Source organism: Macaca thibetana, chromosome 2, assembly GCF_024542745.1.
Source record: "Macaca thibetana thibetana isolate TM-01 chromosome 2, ASM2454274v1, whole genome shotgun sequence".
Taxonomy (NCBI): Eukaryota; Metazoa; Chordata; class Mammalia; order Primates; family Cercopithecidae; genus Macaca; species Macaca thibetana.
In genome coordinates this window covers 11,014,427-11,030,306 of record NC_065579.1, presented here as the reverse complement: position 1 = coordinate 11,030,306, position 15,880 = coordinate 11,014,427, and the positions used below count along the sequence as shown (strand labels likewise).

Genomic DNA, 15,880 nt, shown 5'->3' with positions numbered 1-15,880 from the left:
AGGAGTTGGAGGCTTAGATGAGTCAAGAGAATGTTCTCAGGGCTTGCATGCCAGAAAGGCAGAGCTGATGGGCCCTCCTTTCTCCCTGAGAGCTCCTTTTCTGCTAGGGACTGTGAGTGCGTGTGAGGGGGTGTTGGCTGCCACAAGGCAGGGAGAGGCGGGTTATGTCTCTAAGCCATTCTCCTCCCAGTTCCTCCCAAACCCCCAGTGTGGCCAAGGGACAGGTTATTGCAAGTCCTTCACCCTCTGGCCAGTGTGCTGCTGCCCAGTCCCTGGGGCAGCCAGGGGTCTCTGCCAGGCGGCATGGATGAGGTCTGGACAGGGACTGCTGTAGCTGTGGCTGTGCTTGAGCTGTGGTCAGGGGATATGCTGGGCTCCCTGGGGAGGCAAAGGATCTGCTCCTCACTCCCCAACCCTGCCTGGACCCCTGTCCGTATCAGCGGAACAGGTCTTTGAAGGAAGGTCCCTTACTTGCTGACTGGGTCTGGCCTGGTGAGATGTTGCCCTCACCCAGAAGCCAAGGCAGAGACTGGGTGAAGCAGTAATACTGGCCATTTTTTTGAAACCCCAACTCAGCCTCAGACCACATGAAGGAGTTTAACTTGGGGTATTCCAGGCTTCCTTTAGGGTCTCGTTTCTTCCCTTAGTTGTATCAATGTGTGACTCCTTCACGCTCCCACCAACAACTCATTAGTAAATCAGTGCTAGATTTAAAGTTAAAAACAAAAAAGCCTGGGTTTTGGTCTTGAGACTGTTTCTGCATCTCCACATGGACACAGTAACACAAGCTCATGGAAAGTGAGAACCTGAGGAGATGTGTGAGTGACACGTTTTGCATTATCTGGCTCTGCACACTTATGAGCAGTTCTTCCTTTCAGAGCTGCCTCGGCCTCCCGCCCAACCCTGAGGCCCCGAGAGTGTGAAACGGGAGTGGGGTGGCTCAGCATGGAGGGCTTACCTGTGATATTGTTGAGCATCTTGTAATAGGGCTCCTGGCAGGAGTATCTGATCTCAGACTTGTATGTGGTGAGGTTGTTCCTTGTGGAGAAGGTGACCAGCCCGTGTTCCAGCTCTCCTGGGGCTCTACAGTCTATAACTGAGAGAGAAGAAGTGAGAACCCTCGACTGCCTTTTGCTCATCTTCTTCTGGCTATCTGATGGATCTGTGTCATGCAGATGTACAGGTTGTGCACTGCACACAATTCCAGAAAGCAATATTATAATGCCTCTGAAGGGTGCCCCTGGGATGTGCAGTGTACAACCTGTGAAGCTACCAGTGGTCCTGCTTTCGAGGTCTCTCCCATTCATTATGGTACTACTGTGTGGTCAACTCACCTGGCCAGTGTCAATTTTGGGTAGGAGAAGGTGTCCTGAGGTTTAAACAGACTCCAGCCTCTTACCCACCAGGGCCTCTTTCTTTGACTTCTAGTTTTATTGTACAGTCCTCTCTGCCTCTTCTGCCCAAGGATGAAACCCTTGGCTTAGCAAGAAAATTATAGCTGACATAAACCAAATAATCTTTGTTCTTCTAGTCCCAATCCTAGGCTGAATAATAGCAGCTAATATGCTCACATTGGAGTCTGGCACAAAAAATAAAAAAAACCCAGCTCCTGTATGAGTACACAGCCCCACCCTGCTGCCTCCCCAGGCAGCTTGCTTGGCCCTAGAAACCAGGAGGCAGGGTTGGAGGCAGATCAGCTTTCAGCCTTCCCCTGTTCATTTTCTACAATTGTTGATGGCCAGATGTTGGAGCCATAATTCCCAGTACAGGACATGACTAAAGATGCCTGCTCCTCAGAGGTGGTCTTTGGGGAGCTTTCCAGTCCAGCTCAGTCTTAGGGGAGTTGTCAGCACTGATGGAGCCCAGCGTGAGTCAGCTGAGAGTCAGGGCATCTTTTCATGGCCACATCAGAGACTCTGGACCCAAATTTGTCAATCTTTTCATTCTTAAGGAAATCCTAATCTTAGGTATAACAGCCTACGTCAGAGTTGAAGAATCATAGATGAATCATAGACTGTCACAGCTGGAAAGAAACCTGAAGTAGGCAATCTAGAATGTTCTCTTTATTTTATCTATGAGCCCAGAGAGGAGATTTGACTTGTCTAAGGTCATACAGCAAGTTACTGTCAGAGTGAGAGCAAGATTTGACCTCAAACCCAGTGCTGTTTTAGTAAATGGAACTAGTAGTTCTTAAGGATCTGTTTTCCAGTTAAATGGCCTATTTTAGCTGGCCAATGGTGGATATCAATTGTCAGAATTTCCAGAGCCCTGGTAAAATTTCCAAAGTTCCATGTCCTCCTGAATTTTACCTGGTCATTTTGGGAAACAGTGAGACGTAATTTACCCCTGAGTGCCATTTAGACAGTGTGATTTTGACTTTAGGACTCCAAATTCATCTTTTTGATTAGCTAGAAAGTCCACTTAAAATGTAAATAATTCCAAGTCCCTCCAGGTTGGAGGAAAAGATGAAGGAAGGGAGGAAATACAGGTACTTCTTATCCACAAAGAAGGCAAACCAAGACAACAGGTTTTGTCCTGGCACCCAGTCCAATTACCCTGGACAAATCATCTCCATTTGTTTTGATAACCCAAAAGTAGAGACGCTTTTCCACTTTGTGAGGTAAACGTGTGCAGCTCAACACTAGGATAATGACCAATAATATTTATTATTTAAATACTATAAACAGTTTAAATTCTGCTAAAGCAGATTTTTCCTCCTTTTTTAGAAAACACCATTGACTTGGTACCTAGGTATTGGCGTTACTCATCTCCCTTAACTTTGGTCCAGCAGTTTGTTTTGCCTAAACTAATCTCAAGACCTGACCACCTAGTTTAGGAATTCCAGGGTTGGCCTTAGCGTGGCTAGATAGTGGGGTCCTCGGAGCCTGTTATGTGGCTGATGCTGGCGGAGAGATATTATCTGGGTGGAGGACCTACTTTCACATCACTTCAGAGAAGTAACTTTGTCCACTGATACAGCTGGCCCTACAACTGGGTAGAGGGGGTGATAAATAGTGGAACATAGAGGGTCTTGGCAACGTGGAGGGGCACACTTTCTTCCCAAATCCATAGTGGCAGGGAAAAAGCCATGTCTCTCTGGGACACGGAAGTGACTTTCCATCACAAGAGGCCTTGAGCAGGTCTGTCTGGCACAGTCAGCACACACTAGACCCTGCTTCCGCCGTTGGCCTATGCTCTTTGCTTTAGGAAGGGTGTTACCCTTTTCTGTAAAGTCCTGTCTGGCCAGATCCGCACTCTGGAATCAAAACACCCTTCTCTTTCCCCTTGCCTTGGCGGTACCGCCCAACACCCTATCTCCACGGTAATTCCTTGCTGCCACTTATTTTCCTCCAGACACACCTTGCTTGACCTGCAGATCCAAGTGTGCTTTGCTGTATTGGGGGGCTTCCTAGAGAACGATGTGCAATCAGATAATCCTGGCACTCAGGCCTGGGGTTTTGGGCTCTAGCCCCTTCCTTGGCCTCATCTTCTTTCCTCCCCTCAGTGTACCCACCCTCCACACACCAGCTCCTTCAGTGTGCTCCCCTGCTGCCTCCAGCTCCCAGGCCTTGCTGGTGCCATCCCTGTTGCCCAGGGCACCCTATGTCCATGCTCTGGCCACCCTGGAGTCTTGATGAAACACTGCTTCTTCTTGAAAGCCTTTCTAATTCTAACTGGACAGGGCTGCTTCCTTGTTTCTTTGATGGGATGTATCTGATGTTGTCTGCATCAAAGCTATTACAATTATTTGGGTACATATCAAATCTTCCTCTTAAATTCTGATTCCCTGTATGGCACTGAGTAAGATTGCTGTTAATACTTTGTGGGTTTAAAGACATTTATTCAACGGACACTTGTCTTTAGTAGCCAGCCCATCTCTTCTTTCAGTGGTGGCTCTAGCCAAGAATGGCACCTCGGTCTCCAGACTGCCCGGGGTTCTCCCCTCACCGCACAGCCATTTAATCACAAATAGATCGGGCAGTCCATTTAATGCAAAGTTTCTCTGACATGTGTACCCAGATCTTCAGACGGAAGCAGAGATTCCAGCTGCCACTCCCCAGCCCTTTCTCTGTCACTGTTTAGGACCTGTGATGTCCCATGGCACAGAGCTGGGGCTACTGCTTTCAGGTGTGATACCTATCTTTTTAAAATTTTTAATCAGCGAATTTTAAGAAACATAGGACTCGTAAGCCCCAGAAGACAGAACCTCTAATGATGACATTTCAGCCCCATGCTAGGTAGGGGTAGAAGGGATACTTTTGTGAATGAGAAAACATTCAGATTCTCAAAAATCCACACTCTGTGAGTTATTATTTGCTTTACCTACTCATGGTGGTTAAGAAAGCAGCAACAGGTAACACCTTCGGATTCATAAAGTCACAGGCAGTCTGGCTTATTTAAACTTGACATGTAGAATGGATTAGAAACCACTTTGATCTGGTCAGCCTGAGGCCACGTGATTATATATTCAATCTTATGTCTCTAAGACCAAGGGCATTTTTTTTTTTCCTTTGAGAAGAGCACAGTCCACTCAGAGGTGCTAAAATAAATCCCATATTTTTTTTTTCATTATTTTCAGGAGTAGTGTTTGAATGATGGGTGAACCCTCAAGTGGCGAATTTGTTTTCACACACGTAGCAGCTTCAACTGCTGAGATCATGTTGCCTTGTTCAGCACCCATTCTAATCCACACTGAAAGGGGCACGGGAGTGTTGTTGGGTGGGGAGGGGTGGTGCAGCTGTGGGCCCCGGGGGTCTTGGGAGTGATCCATTTCTGGATGTCTGCATTGTGTGGGGTCTCGTCATTCACTCTGTCACTTGCTCTGACTTGAGTTCGCTCTCCAGATCGATTTCGTTTTCTGCCACTATGGTGAAGATCAAAGAGGGATCAAGAGGTACAGAGGAAGGAAGCAGAGAAAGGAAGAGAAAGAGAGAGAGAGAGAAATTAGCAAGCAAAGCAGAAACAGTTTATGCAGGAAATACAGAAATCACTTCACCAGAATTGATTAAGAATGCATAGTTTAGGTACAGCCAGTGCGAAGAACAGTTTGGGATTGTGGAATCTGTATCATTCTGAGAATTTGCAGAGTCATACATCCTGGCTCATGAGGATTATAAAATTCTGCCCTGGAGGGAGCGTTGCCTGCATCTGGTCCAAACCCTGACTTGACGGCATTCAGAGTAGAACAGGGCTTGTCCAGGGGCCACCACAGCAAGGTGGAGGCCAGAACAACAACCCGTAATTCCCAGCTTCTTTTCGAGTGCACGTTTCTTTACCACACAGTGCACACCCCTTGTCTGTTTCCAGCCCTGTACTCCATAATCCCTGAGGACTCTCAACTCGTCAGTCCTGTCCTTGCCTCTCCCCTAGGACCTAGCACAGTGCCCGGTATAGAGAGATGCTCAATAAATACCTGAGTAAGCAAAGATGCTGGGTATGCCTGAATGGGAATTCTGATAGTCTTAATCCAGCCTATTTTGGGAGAATAGGGTCATATGATGGAAACAGTTCCTCTTTACTACAAAATGACAGGGTGTTCTGTTGTACGCTAATGTAAGTCAGAAAAAAATATTAGTCAGGGAAAAATTATTAATGTTTCCTACTTTCCAAAAATATGAATGAGAGAAACAAAACCACTTCCTAGTGAGGGGATTGGGTTGGGGCGGGAGATGTTTGTTGATCTTTTGCACGTTTCTGGCCCTCCATGGGTATGGTATGTATATTAACCCAGCTAATCCCCAAAGCAATCTTGAGGGCAGGAAACTGAGGCCAAAGAGTCTGAATACACTGATTAGGGACTCTCAGCTGGTAGAGTCTGCATTTGAATCTAGAACTTCCTAATTCCAAAGCCTGATTCTATCCAAAACACCTCATATCCTCCTTTACCTTCTTCTTCTACATGGCCCTTGCTTTGTTCCGCAGAGTGCTTTGCTTAGAACCTAGTCACAGCACTGTGCCTCGAGCCTGGGATTGGAGGAGGTGGTGACTGTGGCCACCAGCACTTGAGTTCCTCCATGCCTGGACCTTGTCTTTTCCATCTGACTTCCCTATGGAACTCTGCACAGGCATCCAGTCAACATTTGTTGAAACATTTTGTTAAAGTCATAAAATGCCCCCTCCTTCCCCACGCTAGGCTCTGACCCCAGCCACATCATAGGAAAAGGAAAAATTTCATCATATGAAAAGGAAAAGAACAAGCATATTTTACTTCAAAGTTCTTCCTGGGATTTGCCTTAAGGGAATGTCCCCCTTGGGACAATGGGAGGAGATATGTCTGCTACTGAATCAAGGCCATGTAGGAGAAAGGGACAAGGATAGCCCTCCAGTTTGCATGAAAAGTCATGAAAAGAAGATGGGTGGGACCAACTCCAATCCAGTTTTTTTTTTTTTTTTTTGAGACAGAGTCTTGCTCTGCCACCCAGGTTGGAGTGCAGTGGCACAATCTCGGCTCACTGCTATCTCCGTCTCCTGGGTTCCAGCAATTCTCCTGCCTCAGCCTCCCGAGTAGCTGGGATTATAGGTATGTGCCACCATGCCTGGATAATTTTTGTATTTTTAGTAGAGACTGAGTTTCACCATGTTGGCCAGGCTGGTCTTGAACTCTGGAACTCAAGTGATCCACCTGCCTCTTCCTCCCAAAGTGCTGGGATTACAGGTGTGAGCCACCACGCCAGGCTCTAATTCTTGACCTCACCTCTCCATCATAAAGCAAATTCTCCCTTCTCTCTCCCTTCCTTCCCTGACTATTTCTGTCACTGTGCCTCCTCTCATCAATGCTGGCCATAGATAAGTTTCTAAAACTGTGGTCCTTATAAGTCTTTCATTGAAATCACCTGGGTGTTGAGGGGTGGTTGCAGAGGGTGGTGGTGAGGTGAAGTGGTTGGAAGCTTGTATTTTTACAAAGCTCAGTAGATGATTTATATAGACTATATCATTTTAAAACCATTGGCACATCTTCTAAAATATAAAGCTAGTCCAAACTCCTTATTTTATAGTTGAGGGGAAGGATCTTATTCACAATCACAGAGTTGGTTAGGGGCAGAGCCAAGGCAAGATCTTACTCTGGGTCCTAGGAGCCAGTAAAGAGCTGTATCGTTTGCTTCATGCAGGCCAACTGTGCTGACCCCACAGCCCTTCCTATACAGCCCTAAATCATGAGCTGTCTCAGAAGATGTAGGGGATATGGCTGATGGCCACGTGAAGACTAGCAAGGTCACTCAGCTCTGGGCACCAGCACCAAACTAGTTTCCTGAATTAGCAATTGCCAAAGCTGGTTTCGAGCCTGGACACATGTTATTCCTTTAGTAAGCTTGGCAACCCACCTATGGACTGAAGTAAAATTGGTGTTTAACAAAGTACTGGGCCCACAAGTTTCTTTTGGGATCCAAACGTCTTATTGCCAAAAGGGGCATTGATATTCTTTTTTCCCCCAACCCTTGTGTGTCTGTTAAATTTCTGCTCCCATCCCCTTCAGAGTGCTCCTGCCACACTTTCACCCTTGCATGCTCCGCTCGGATCCCGCCAGTGTTGGGGAGCTCAGTATCTTTATAACAACCCATTAGGCTTTCTTACTTTTGCAGGTGGGAATCTTGTTACTCCACGTCCCGTCCTTCAGACACTCAATCTGGAATGTGTCCATCTCCACATTATCCTGGGAAGAGACAGGAAGAAGGGAGTGGGAAGAAGGAGGCGGGGGTGATGTTAGGGGTTTTTTCCTAGCAAAACCAACTCAAGTTCCACACGTGTCTGTCCTCGACTGAGATTTTCCACCCATGGGCCTCCAAGGGCAAGCTTGAAGGTAGGGGAAAGATACACGCTGAATTCATATTCCCTTTTCATATTCTGGAGAGGGGCAAGGGCTGTGTGCAAGAAGGGGTTTGGGCAACTATCTCTGAAGGGAAGACTGTAAGCATTGACTCCTTTTTCAGAGCAGTGCTTCTCAAACCAGGGCAAGCAGTCAGCATCTCCTAGAGGGCTTGTTAAAACACAGGTGGCCGGGCTTCTCCCCAGAGTTTCTGATTCAGTGGGGCTGGCTTACCCAAGCATTTGCATTTCTAACAAGTTCCCAGTGATGCTGAGACTGAGGACCCCTCTTTGAGAACCATTCCTTGGAAGCAGTGGTCCTTTAGCTTGGCTGCACCAATCACTGGTCCCCGTCCCAAAAAGTCTGCTTTAACTGATCTCAGGTGAGAGCTGGGAGGTGATTTTTTTTTTTAAGCTAACAATGTGATTCCTAGAACTACTGCTTCAGGGGGTGGGAGAGTAAGGGGAACCCATCTGTTCCTTTTTTTATTTTTTGAGACAGAGTTTTGCTCTTGTCACCCAGGCTGAAGTGCAATGGCACAATCTCGGCTCACTGCTACCTCCGCCTCTCAGATTCAAGCTATTCTCCTGCCTCAGCCTCCCGAGTGGCTGGGATTACAGGCTCCCGCCACCACACCCGGCTATTTTTTTATTATTTAGTAGTGATAGAGTTTCACCATATTGGCCAGGCTGGTCCTGAGATCAGGTGATCAACCCACCCGGGCCTCCCAAAGTGCTGGGATTACAGGCGTGAGCCACTGCACTTGGCCCCATCTGCTACTTTTAAACCGTCTACTTCCTTTCCTGGTATCCCACTCCACTCCCCTCTATAAGCCGATGAACTTTGTCACAGTTCTCAGCCTTGATTATAGAGCTGTATGGATGCATATTTTAAAAATTCAAACCAGCTCATGCTCTGATTAAAAAATAAAACAAATTTTTGTGCCACTTTCAGAGTGTGAGACCGCCTGGGACACACGCTTTGGAATTTCTGGAGCATTTGAGAAGTTGATGGGCAGCTAGGAAATTCTGTGCTGGAACTATGACAAGTGCTGGCAGCCCATCTGCCCTGGGGAGGTGCCCGGTTTGGAGAGTTTCTGCGGCCTGCTCACTACCCTTTCCCAGGCAGGGCTCTGCACCTTCAGCACTTTGTAGCCTGTGTCACAGCTGATGAGCACTTGGTCTTTGAAGGAATACTTGGCTTGGGAGGGCTCGATTTTCCCATGGACAGGAGGTTGTAGCTCTGGGCACTCGTTTCCTGGTGGGGAGCAAATGAAAGAACAGCAGGTGAGAAAATGAGAATTCTGACCTTAAAGGGCCAGTCCCTAGAAAGCAAGGCCTGATGAAGGTGAATAAAACATGGAACTGGGTATTGGAGGCATGGATCTTCCGGGCCCTTCAAGAGACTAATTCTGGAGCCGTGAATAGGGCAGTTTCCAACTTGGACCACCACGTCCTTACTTGTGGAATGAAATGGTCGACCAGATGATTTCAGTAAAACTCAGGATTGGGAGGAATGTTAAATGTCATTAAATCCAATCCTTGTCTGATGCTTCTCTTACAACATCCTCTGCAGTAGACACCAAACATACTGCTCAGCTAGGAGCCCCACCAGGTCCAAACCTGCATCCCTCCTCCCTCAGCCACTACCAGCATCCTTCCTCCCTCAGCCACCACCCCTGGGAGGGCTAAGTATGGCGGCTCAGGGACACAGTGACAGGGAGCTTAACGCCTCCCTAACCTGTACCTTTCAGGCTCAGACTCTGCTGATTACACGAACATTGTTTTCCTTCTTAGCTGAAATTTGCGCCCCTGTAATTTTTACTCATTTGTCCTCTCAGGCCACCAAGGATGACCCAAATTGCTCTTTTTTCCCAAGGCCCTTCTTCAAAGCATCAGAAAGGCTGTGATCATATGCCTCTGAGTCCTCTCCTCGAAAAGCTAAATCTGACAGGCTCTTCAGGCCTGGGCCTATCCCTGACACTTTTTCTAAGACAAACTCTCCTTTGTTACGATCCTGTCTGCTCTCCCCCATCTGGGCAGTGTATGTGATAATGTAGGCAGGGCCAGAGTTTTAGTCTATGAACTGGATTAGTCATGCCCAGCTGTGATCTTTTGTCACTGATGTTCACCCTCTCCTTCCTTGAGTTCCTACAGACCAGTTACTGCAGGTTGAATGGCTTGATCAAAGTTTGGGCCAGGACTGACTGACTTGAGGGACGGGGGCATGAGATCCATGGGCTTTGCCGATGGGGGACCCAGAAGGAGGCAAAGCACCATAGTGAAACATTCTGGGCTACAGGCCCATATCCAAATTCTAACCCTAGACTTGGAGAAGGCTGGAGCTGAAAAGGCCCTCCTCCCCAAGTCTACTGAATCACTGTGTGAGGTGTAGAGTTCAGGAAACAAGATTTCTTTTTCTTTAATCTCTCTATGTGATACTGAGGTACATGTTTTGAAAACCACCTGTCTAGTCCACCCAACATTATTGTTGCCCTTGCCCCCATTTTATAGATGGAAAACTGAGTCAGGAAAGAGCACGTGCCTTGATCCCCAGCTACTTTATTGGGAGTCCCATCAGGTCCCGAGAGGAGACCCAAGCTTGCACCCCTCCTCCCTTAGCCACTGCTTCTGCAAGGGCTAAGCACAGCAGCTCAGTGTAACCTGGGAGGGAAGAGGTTACCTGCAGCCCTGTATGAGAGCCTCCAGCCCCGGTTCTCTCCCGAGTTGTCACTATGGAACAGGATCAGGACACTGTGGCTCTGGGTGTTGATGGGTTCTGGGGCTTTCTCTCCACAGAAAGGCCCCAGAACTTTTGGACCAACTTTGATCTGCAAAATATGAGAGAGAGAAAGAGAGGGTTCCATCTGAGCAGCCAACATGGCCTCTGCAGGTAATACCTCTCCACTGCACTCTGGGTTTTCTGGAAGCTTCCATATGAACCCTTGATATTCACTTAGGTTTTTAATGAGCCGTACCATTCACCAAATGGTTTCATCTTCATTCTCTCTTTTATAATTTACAATGACTCTTGAAGTGGACAAGGCAGGTTAATAATCCTCTACTTAACTATTTACAATAGCAAAGGTATACAACCAAATCAAATGCCCATCAGTGATAGACTGGCATTGATGTGGCATATATACACTGTGGAATACTATGCAGCCATACAAAAGGATTAATTCATGTTCTTTGCAGAGACATGGATGAAGCTGGAAGTCATCATTCTCAGCAAACTAACACAGGAAAAGAAAACCAAACACCACATATTCTCACTCATAAGTGGGAGTTGAACAATGAGAACACATGGACACAGGGAGGGGAACATCACACACTGGGGCCTGTCAGAGGGTGGCGGGGCAAGGGGAGGGAGTAAATTAGGACAAGTACCTAATGCATGTGGGGCTTAAAACCTAGGTGACACATTGATGGGTGCAGCAAACCACCATGGCACGTGTATACCTATGTAACAAACCTGCACGTTCTGCATGTGAATCCCAGTACTTAAATTGAAAAAAAAATCTTCTGCTTAAAGATAAACATATTGTGGCTCAGAGAAGGGCAGAGTGCTGTCTGGTGCATAAAGCAGAGACAATCTCTGCTGTCAAAAAACCTGCAGTCTAGTTGGGGGAGACTAACAACAAATAATAAACAAAATAATTATAGGGCATCATAAGGGTAATAAAAATAATCAGGATGATATGCATATATAATAGAAATATATGCTATATGTTTATAATTGACGTAAAATCTATGTAACCTATAGAAGTAATCATTCCTATAATGATAATATAATAGACAATAACTTTAATTAGGTGATCAAGGCAAGGGCTTTCCCTTAGGTAGCATTGAGAATCTGAGATACATAGGATGAGTATGAGCTTATTTGAAGAGAAGGGAAGAACACTTTCTAGGGAGAGAAAACTGCATATGTAAAGATCAAGGCCAAGGTTGGTAAAGAGCTTGCCTCATGTTAGGAATAGGCAGGAAGCCAGGCTGGCTGGGCAGTGGGAGTGCCATGGCATGAGGTTGGACAACAGACAAAGGCCAAGTTGTGCTGAGAAATTTAGGTTTAATTTAAAGTGCAAACTCAATCGAATCTAGCTTTTATAAAGATCACCCTCAATGCTATGGGAGAATAGATTGTGTAGGTCAAGAGTGGAAGCAAAAAAGAAAACAAAAAAACAAAACAAAAAAACCTGTTGGGAAGTTTTGCAGCTGAGCAGAAGGGAGGTGATGAGTTTGCAGTAGGTTGGGGGCAGTAGGGAAGAGAAGGCAATAGGCTCTATTATCTGATCCAGATTCCCCACCATTCATTCCTGGTTCTTTTCTATGTCTTTAATGCACTTTTCTCCCATCTTTGAGGGCCATGACTCGTTACCAATCATTTGGTGACCTCTACAATCCCAAGTGACATCTTTGTCCTGTCCTTATTGAGGAGAGGGGGAAACAAATGAAGCCCCAAGAGGTTGCATGCTTGGATAAGGCTCCCATGTGTAGCTCCTGAGACACTATGGCAGGCAGAATTCTAGATTGAAGGTTCACCTTCACCCCTGGAGTTACTTTGTGATGATGTTATGTTAAATGGCAAAAGGGATTTTGCAGGTGTGTTAAAGTTATTCATTAGTTGACCTAAAATGAGGGACATTATCTGGGTGGGCTTAACCCAATCACACGAGCCCATTCCACACAGTTTCCTTCTGCTGGTAGCAGCAGCAGAAGTCAGGGAGATTTGAAGTGTGACAGGAATTTGATGGAAGGGACTGTCTGTGATGGCAGGGACCAATGTGAAAGTATCTAAGCACAACTTCTAGAGCTGAGAGCCACCACTAGCTGACAGCCAGGAAGAAGAAGGGAATTTTAGTCTTACATCTGCAAGGAACTGAATTCTGCCAAGAACTTAAATGATCTTGGAAGTTGATTCCTCTCTAGAGTCTTTAGATAAGAGCTCCATCAGCTGACACCTTGATTTCAGTTTCATGAGACCCTGAACAAAGAATCCCATTGTGCTCACTGGGACTTCTGACCGACACAATGCTGGGATAAGAAATTGGCATTGTTTTAAGCTGTTATGTTTGTGGCACTTTGCTAACACAGCAAAATAGAAAACCCGTGGCCTGTGCTTCCTGCTATCACCCTCCAGCCAAGCTGCCTCTTAGCCTCTGTATCCAAGTAGGGGACAGGCCAGGCTCTAAGTTCGAGAGTTTTCTTTTGTGTCCTCTCAGGCTTTTCTGCCTCTCTCACTGTTGACAGCTTTCTCCTGGGCGGTCTCATTTTCTGGCTCTTTCTGACCTCTTTTGTGGGTTCCTCTTCCTCCATCTAGGTCTCATAATCTATTGTGTTCTGGCTTCCTTTTTTTTTCTTTTCTAGGACGTCCCATTTCCACAGTTTAAATCAGCACCTCTTTAAACATTTGACGGCACACATCTTTATCCCCAGCTCAGTGTCTCTTCTGAGCTAGACCCTAATATTCAGCTCTACTTGGATGTTTTGGCTGTTCACTCTATAAGAATTTCTGGTTTTACTTTCCAGACATCTCAAAAATATCTCCCCATTATCCCAGCCATGGCTCAAATTCTTAATTATAATATTGAAATAACCACAAATAGAGTAGTTATTTGCCTGTGGTATTTCTTCCATCTTTATCTGCCTTCGACATAGCCTTTTCCCGCAAGTGGGCCCAGCAGCATAATTTGTGGGGTCTGGGGCAAAATGAAAATACGGGGCCCCTTATTTAAAACAAATTAAAAATTTCATACATTCTTCTTTGCCTTGGTAGTTGGCTAAAAAAATAAACAGAAGAAACATAGTTTCATATGTTTATTAAACCAAGCATGAGGCCCTTCTGTGCACAGGGCCCTATGTGACAGCATGGGATGCATGCCCATGAGGCTAGGCATGCCAGCAACAGACCTCTCTAAAATGCAGATTCAACCTTACGACTCTCCTCCTCAAGCCTCCCTGATGGCCGGGGGGGTCATTTCAGATCAGAGATTCCTGGAATAGATCTAATTAAGATGGTAGATATTATTTTAAATAATGCCTTTTTGAGAAACTAGCTGCTTGGCTCTCTATCCTGGGAGAAGAAGGTGAAGATTCCGCAATATCAATTTTCCCAACTAAGCCAAGATTTTCCAGCATCTCCAGGACAAGTGTTCATTGCAGGCTCACCTTGATGTAGTCATAGGGGCAGGGCACCTCAGGATGGTCCTCAATGTCAAATATGTCCTCAAACTGCAGGTTGACCATGAAACCCTCCTCCAGCTCGATGGTATAGAGGCATTCAGAGCTCTTGGGGTAAGGGTTTGGGAAGTCAGGGCTGGTGATCACCCCAGTCCTTTGAGTGAAGAGGTTGTCACTGCACTCCACTGTTGGAAACATAGCAGAGAAGATGGCACATCGCAACCATGGCCACAGCAAGCCTTGCTTATCTGTTACTATATGAGTTTCCCAATGGTCCCAAGCAGTAGACAGGGAAGGTATCAGCATCTCCATTTTACAGATGGGAAAAATGAAGCTCAGTGAAAGGAAATGATTTATCCAAGGTCTCATGTCTAGCAATTTACCGAGTTGAGACTCAAACACAGATTTTCTAATTGTCTGTCCAGGGCTGTTTACCCTGTGTGAAGATCCTTCTCATGAGATCCTCTGGTTTGGGGGTCAGGGAGAGGGATCTGAGAGGGAAGGGTTTCGAGATGGAGTGGTCAGAGGGATGCCTGGACCTCTGTGATCCTGCCCTCCCTCCACCCAGAACTTCAGGAGATCCCTCATCTCCTATAGGCCCTTGACACACACCCTCACTTTCTAGCCCCTGTCTTTGTTTTGTTTTTCTTTATGGTGCTATTCACTGTGTTCAATTAAATGTAGCCTTAAGCTTCCTTCTTACTTATTTTATTTTATTTTATTTTATGAGTCAGGACCTTACTCTGTCACCTAGGTTGGAGTGCAGTGGTGCCGTCTCGGCCGACTGCAACCTCTGCCTCCTGGACTCAAGTGATCTTCCCACCTCAGTCTCCTAAATAGCTGGGACTACAGGCACATGCCACCATACCTGGCTGATTTTTGTAGTTTTTCTAGAGATGGGGCCTTGCTATGTTGCCTAGGCTGATCTCAAATTCCTAGACTCAAGCCATCTGCCTGCCTTGGCCTCCCAAAGTGCTGAGATTACAGGTGTGAGCCACCTTGCCTGGCCTTCTTACATATTTTAAATTCAGCCTGAAGGGTTCTGCATACATGGTGAACTGTAACCTAATTGGATTTTTAAGTAGACTGTAATCTACTCTTCTACTGTAAACTAAAAATAAAATCCTAAGCCCTCCACTGACCTAATGGGCCCCCTGAGGCAAAAGGATCTCCAGAAACGGAATTCCTGGCTATGATGGAGTGGTAGGTTAGACACTCCTTCTATATCCGTTTCTCTGCAGTTTGGACACAACAAGTGACCAGCATTAATGTTAAATAGAGATCATGAGAGTGAGAAAACAGACTACTCGTGGCAATAAAATACCAAATTGTAAATGATGAAGGACCTAAGGCCATGCCAGGTAAGGGTTAAGTCATGCATCCCTGCACTGAAAGCAGAAACTATGTTCTAACGATGCTACAAAGTTTTTCTTTATCTCCAGCAGCTGAACAAGCACTGGCCTTGCAATAAGTGATATGAAAACAATTTTCAGCTCTACCAGATGCCGACTGGCTGATCCCCACCCTGTTCCACAAGCCATAACTATGGCTTTGAATGAACAAGACATCGATTTCAGTCACTTTCTCTTGATAAGAGACTTCTGACCATGGCCTGGTTCTGGCCAGTTTACAGAGGCTGCACACCTGAATGCCTCCTGTCCTGAAAAGACGTTTGGACCCTAACTGTAATACATTTATTGTGAAGTCTCCATCCCAAAATGAACATGGGTCATATGTTGCATGCATGTGTGTTCAATATGCATGTGTCAGGACCACTGTCATAAATATTCATAGCTCCTCCTGTAACCTGTTGAATATGTTTAGCCAACCTGTTCAGCATAAAGCTCCTACCTCAATCCCTCCTCCTTTTAAGTGCCTGTCTCTGGTCTTGGCT

General features: G+C 46.1%; 1 protein-coding gene across 2 annotated transcripts in view; it reads right to left on the bottom strand.

The window, feature by feature from the left end:
- MASP1 (MBL associated serine protease 1) overlaps positions 1 to 15,880 on the bottom strand; it is a 74,964-nt gene that overhangs the window by 25,557 nt on the left and 33,527 nt on the right. Inside the window, exons 5-9 of one of the 2 annotated variants that reach the window (XM_050776477.1) lie at positions 13,975 to 14,171; positions 10,487 to 10,634; positions 8,943 to 9,061; positions 7,573 to 7,651; positions 959 to 1,096 (exon numbers count right to left, since the gene is read on the bottom strand). In XM_050776477.1, the coding sequence (XP_050632434.1) occupies positions 959 to 1,096; positions 7,573 to 7,651; positions 8,943 to 9,061; positions 10,487 to 10,634; positions 13,975 to 14,171 (681 nt within the window). Of the gene's footprint in view, positions 1 to 958; positions 1,097 to 3,826; positions 4,865 to 7,572; positions 7,652 to 8,942; positions 9,062 to 10,486; positions 10,635 to 13,974; positions 14,172 to 15,880 lie in introns of those variants that run through there. The other variant, XM_050776489.1, reaches the window with a different exon arrangement.